This window comes from Moschus berezovskii, chromosome X (genome assembly GCF_049115385.1).
Source record: "Moschus berezovskii isolate FMDL1 chromosome X, NW_MosBer_1.0, whole genome shotgun sequence".
Taxonomy (NCBI): Eukaryota; Metazoa; Chordata; class Mammalia; order Artiodactyla; family Moschidae; genus Moschus; species Moschus berezovskii.
In genome coordinates this window covers 55,420,563-55,426,816 of record NC_142488.1, presented here as the reverse complement: position 1 = coordinate 55,426,816, position 6,254 = coordinate 55,420,563, and the positions used below count along the sequence as shown (strand labels likewise).

Here is a 6,254-nt window from a genome sequence, read left to right as displayed (position 1 = left end):
TCTCACTCAAAGCCCCTGCCCCACCTCACTGGTGAGTCATTACAATTGCTCTTAAGATACATTTTCTCAAAACGTGTGCTATTGTGAGTGGTCATTTTGGACCATGAGGTAGCAGGTGAGTTTGGCAGAGCTACAGCACAGGAGCAGCCAGCACTTTGGTGATCTTAGAGCTGCCACTCTAGCCCTAAACTGTCTGCCTCCAAGAGAATGATCACTTTCCATCCTGTTCCATCCATTGGTGTTTAGAGTGGTGTTTGTATGTGCAGCCAAACTGAATCCTGAACAATATATCAGACTTTTCTGTCTTGACATATGTGTCACTAAACAGAGACACATGGGACCTGTGGGGGCAGGAGGGGTGAATAATGATGAAGGACACATTGGGAATGAATGAGGGTGAGGAGAGACAAAGGATGATGGCAGGGAGATGAATGAGCAGTAGAGTGGAGTGAATGTGGGTAGTGTGGGACATGAGGGAATGACTATGCATTCAATTTTTAATCAATTTGAATCAATTTATGGATGATACTGAGTAAATGATGGGAAAATGAAGTACCATCTAAGTGACAAAAAGTGGAAGGAGATTGTGAGTGAATGGGGCAATGAAAGGTGGTGAATATGAATGGGGTTGATAAAGCAGGAGTGTGCAAGTTGATATGAGTACCAAGGATTGAAGTGTATATGAATGATGGTCTATGGGGCACAGAATGAGTAAAAAGAGGCTAATTTAGGGGAAAAGTAGCAGAGAATGAAAGTCATGTGAGGCACAGAAGGAAGAATGGGGTACACAAGGGACAGAATAAAGTGAAATGGAAATGAATATGTGGTAGAATGTAAATAAGTGAATTGGGTCGAGTTTGTTTGAGTGAAGCTACTTTGAGGAAGGAAACTGGCCAGAGGTGAATGAGGGGCAGACTGGGATTCAGTTCAGTTCAGTCGCTCAGTCGTGTTCAACTCTCTGCAACCCTATGGACCGCAGCACGCCAGGCCTCCCTGTCCATCACGAACTCCCGGAGTTTACCCAAACTCATGTCCATTGAATCGGTGATGGCATCCAACCATCTCATCCTCTGTCGTCCCCTTCTCCCCCTGCCCTCAATCTTTCTCATTATCAGGGTCTTTTCAAATGAGTCAGCTCTTTGCATCAGGTGGCCAAAGTATTGGAGTTTCAGCTTCAACATCAGTCCTTCCAATGAACACCCGGGACTGATATCCTTTAGGATGGACTGGTTGTATCTCCTTGCAGTCCAAGGGACTCTCAAGAGTCTTCTCCAGCACCACAGTTCAAAAGCATCAGTTTTTCGGCGATCAGCTTTCTTCACAGTCCAACTCTCACATCCATACATGACCACTGGAAAAACCATAGCCTTGACTAGATGGACCTTTGTTGGCAAAGCAATGTCTCTGCTTTTTAATATGCTGTCTAGGTTGGTCATAACTTTCCTTCCAAGGAGTAAACATCTTTTAATTTCATGGCTGCAGTCACCATCTGCAGTGATTTTGGAGCCCCAAAAAATAAAGTCTGCCACTGTTTAATGTTGAGTTTTAAGCCAACTTTTTCACTCTCCTCTTTCACTTTCATTAAGAGACTCTTTAGTTCTTCTTCACTTTCTGCCATAAGGGTGGTATCATCCGCATATCTGAGGTTATTGATATTTTTCCCAGCAATCTTGATTCCAGCTTGTGCTTCTTCCAGCCCAGTGTTCCTCATGATGTACTCTGCATATAAGTTAAATAAGCAGGATAACAATATACAGCCTTGATGTACTCCTTTCCCAATTTGGAACCAGTCAGTTGCTCCACGTCCAGTTCTAACTGTTGCTTCCTGACCTGCATACAGATTTCTCAAGAGGCAGGTCAAGTGATCTGGTATGCCCATCTCTTTCAGAATTTTCCACAGTTTATTGTGATCCACACAGTCAAAGGCTTTGGCATAGTCAATAAAGCAGAAATAGATGTTTTTCTGGAACTCTCTTGCTTTTTCGATGATCCAGTGGATGTTGGCAATTTGATCTCTGGTTCCTCTGCCTTTTCTAAAACCAGCTTGAACATCTGGAAGTTCACAGTTCATGTATTGTCGAAGCCTGGCTTGGAGAATTTTGAGCATTACTTTACTAGCATGTGAGATGAGCGCAAATGTGCGGTACTTTGAGCATTCTTTGGCATTGCCTTTCTTTGGGATTGGAATGCAGACTGACCTTTTCCAATCCTGTGGTCACTGCTGAGTTTTCCAAATTTGCTGGCACATTGGATTAGAATGGGATAATGCAGGGTAGCATTCCAGTAATGGGCAGGGATCCCAGTGAGAATCAGTCCAGGTGAATGAGCTAATGCATGTCTGTGAATGGAGGTAAAAATGGGCAGAGTGATAAAGGATGGAATTAAAGAGCAGAAGAAGGTGAGGAACTGGCTATTATACAGCAAAGGGAGAGAGGGTGAAGGTCACTTGGCCCAAGGTGAGTAAAGTGGGGGAAATGAGGCCCAATGTGAGTAAAAAGTGGTAAATCTGAGACAGAGTGTGACTCAACGAGGGTACTGTGGGATGGAGTGGGAGCAACTCAACATGAATCAGGAGCAGAAGGAGGGTGATGAGTGGAAACGGGTTACATTGGGAGTGACTTTAAATGAATGAGATAATGAGAGGCAGCGTGCAAGTAAATGGAGGCAGTGAAGATAGAGGCAGTGAAAAATGTGAAAGAACAGAGGGGATCAAGCGTAGAGTGAGTATATGTGGATAACTTGGGCTAGTGTTTGAAAGTAATACAGTTCCAGGAAATGCAGGTAATATGGGGGCAGCCCTTGAGAGAATAGAAGTGAAGAAGGGGCAGAAAGAGAGTGAATGAGGTGGGAATGAGGCCCAGAGTCAATGAATAAAGCTGAGGGATGGGCCACTTGAGAGTGAATGGGAGTCATTTGATGCAGTGTCAGGCAGTGAAGGTTAAAGTAGGAAATGAGAGTCAGAGTGGGAGTGAAAGGAGGTGAAGAAGGAAAGGATGTGAGAGAGCTTGGGTTATAGCAAGTAGAGGGTTACGAAATTACAGTAACACAAGGCCCAGCGTGAATGAATATAAGTGGATACAAGACAGTGTAAGTGGACAAGGGAATAAAAGGTAGAATAAGAATGGGGGTGAAAAAGCAGTAGAGTGAACATGTATATGTAATATATAATGTGGGACACAGTCTGATTAAATGGTGCAATGTGGGGCAGATTCCAGTAAATGAGGGTGGAAGAGAGTGCATGAAGTGAGGAGAGGTGAAGGAGGTGCTGAGAATGAGTAAATGGAGGTAAAGTGGAGCAGAGGGTGAGGGCACAGTAATCATATTTTATACAGCATGAGGAATCCAAGGTGGTAGTAGGCATGGTGTAGTTACTAGAGTTGACTACTCAGCAGAGTGGGGGAAATGGAGGTGATGAGGGGCAGAGTGAGTGGAAATGGAGGCAACCAAGTGGTAGAGCATGATTAATGGGAGTAAGTGGGACAGTGTTAAGGAACATAGGGGAATGTGTGCTGAGCATGAGGTCTAGCATTTGGGTCCTGTCAGTCCCTTGGGTGTCCCAAGCCCCTCTCTCCCTGCCTCCCTTTCTGACATCTCTGGGTTTCTCCCTGTCCTTGTCTCCTTCCACCTCTGTGCATATATCAGTATCTTTCTTTTTTCTTTGTGTGTGTCTTTAAGAGAGCTGGCACAGTGGAAGATGGTGAGATGCCCAAACCTCTCTCTGGCCTCTGTGTTCTAAAATCTATCACCTAGCTCTTTGTTCATAAAGCCCAGAGTTCCAGTACCCCCTCGTTCTGCACACTGCAGGGTGAGTCTGGAGCAGGGGAGTAAGTTAGGAAGACTTGTGGCTGTCATAATGCAGGTCTCAGGCACTACTGTGGTGATCCTGGTGATCCTGATGGCTGCGAATGCGGAGGCCAAGATCTACGAACGCTGTGACCTGGCAAAGAAGCTGGAAGCGGCAGGCCTCAATGGCTTCAAAGGCTATACCGTTGGAGACTGTGAGACCCCAGTTGCCCCAAATTCCACCCATGCAGTGAGCTGCCCACCACACATAGACCCAGACCCCACCCCCTTGCTATCTGTTATCTCCCCAGGCTAGGGAATGATCCTCTTGGTCACCCTCCGACTGTTATGAGTAGTTTAGCTAACTCTAGTTTCATCATCATTGCCTTCCCAACCATTTACCCTCATCTCTACTAACACCACCATCATTACCATCAATGTCACCTCTGCTAAAATCACCATGAATGGCATCACTACCGCCATTACTGACACCTTTCCAGAATCACCAACATCAACACCACAACTGAGAGGAAAACCATGCCTGCCCCACTCCCTCCTCCTACCCTCTTCCCTATTCCCAGGACTCATGCCTCTCTGCTGCCCTTTCCCTCCCTGCTCCAGGGCTGTGCATGGCACACTATGAGAGTGGCTTTGACACTTCCTTCGTGAACCACAATCCCGATGGCAGCAGTGAATATGGCATTTTTCAGCTGAATTCTGCCTGGTGGTGTTACAATGGTGTTACACCCACCGAGAACCTCTGCCACATGGACTGTCATGGTGAGGCAGCACTGAGGACACACTGAAGCCCTGCCTGGCACCACTCCCCAACATGCAGAGGACAAGACTGTTTAAGCCATAATCTTGAGTAACAAGCAGAAGAATTATAGGGAAAGGAGCAGAGTTGCCTGGGCTGTTGCAGATACCAAACAGCCTGTATCCTTACCCAGACTGCCCTGAGGTGCTGTCTAGGTCAGGAGGACTCAGAGCTCCCAACCCTCACCTAGAATGGAGGCTGACATTTTCTAGGACTAGGAATCAGGAAGGGGAAACTGTCCTGATTTGGGATTGAGGTTGTCCAGGCCTGGAGGGAAGAAGCTGCTATCTGTCTGTAGGTACAGAAACAAGGTACCTCTGTGCAGAAAGGAGAGAATTTTCCAGACAAGAGTGTTGTATTGTTGAGGACAAAACTGAATAGCAGTAGAAGTTGTTCAGGGTTGGCCAAAATGGAGACTGAGGTTATCTGGGACCAGCTCAAATGGAGGTTGAAGTTGTCCAAGTCCTGCCACAGTGACAGAGGAGGTTACCCTGGACTTGTCCACTTGAAGGTTGAGGTCATCCAGGACTATTCAACATGGTGGTTGAGATCATTAACTAGTCAGAATGACAGTTAAGGTCATCCTCGTCCAGCCACCATAGCAGTTGAGATCATTTAGGACCAGGCACCATGGTAGCTGTAGTTGAACAGGACTAGTAAGCATGGAGACTGAGGTCACTTGTAGCCAGTAAGAATGGGTGTTGATGTTATCCTGGACCTGACAACATAGTGTTTGAAGTCCCCAGGACTGACCAACCTTGCAGTTGAGTGGTTTCCCAACAAGCCAACATCCACTGCAGTTGAGATCATTCATAACCACACAAAATGACAGACAGTCGAAGTCATACAGAATTGGCCAACATGGAGTCTGAGGTTGTCCAGGACCAGTCAATATGGTGGGTGAGGTTATATATAACCAGCCAACATGACAGTCAAAATCACCTGGGATCAATCAATGGGCTAAGGTTCTATAGAACCAATCAACATGGTAGTTGCTGTAATTCATAACAGGTTGATAAGTAAATCAAGGTCATCTAGAATCAGGCAATATAGTGGTTGAAGATATTCAGGTCCCAAGAAACCTAGAACCCCTGGTCCCTTCATATACTGTCACCCTGTTCCTAGTACCCCAGATCACTCTGTCACCTCTTCCCTTTAGAACTGCTCAACCGCCATATTCTGGATGACATTATGTGTGCCAAGAAGGTAGTGTCCTCAAAGAATGGCATGAATGCTTGGTACGTTCATGGGGATGGCTTGGACCCTGGGTAGCTGGGATAGTGCCACTGTCACCCCATCAGCCTGTCCACTTCATCCTCCCTCTCTCCCTTCATTTCCCAGGGATTCTTGGAACCAACACTGTTATGGCCATGATTTATCTGAATGGCTCAGGGGATGTCATATGAATGCAAAACCTAACAAAAAAAGTATTTCATGACTCAGCTTCCCAGGAACGGAGATTTTATTTTCCTTTCTGTTCTTTCTTCTGTGGATATAATAAACGATGATATCTATAAACAATGCAAACAACCTCTGATGTCTGGCTTTCTTCATTTTTCCAGTGCCTGAAGGTGCCCCTATTCAATCACTCCTTCCATATATTCAAAGCTCTAATCAGGGGACAGGAGATCACTTGGGGTTGGGGTGGAAGATA

General features: G+C 45.9%; 1 protein-coding gene across 1 annotated transcript; it reads left to right on the top strand.

The window, feature by feature from the left end:
• Positions 1-3,853: 3,853 nt before the first annotated feature.
• Positions 3,854-6,038, top strand: LOC129564150 (sperm acrosome-associated protein 5). The gene is made up of 4 exons (XM_055437844.1): positions 3,854-3,998; positions 4,405-4,563; positions 5,760-5,838; positions 5,942-6,038. The coding sequence occupies exons 1-4, from the start codon at positions 3,854-3,856 to the stop codon at positions 6,036-6,038; spliced, it is 480 nt and encodes a 159-aa protein (XP_055293819.1).
• The last annotated feature ends 216 nt before the right edge of the window (positions 6,039-6,254 follow it).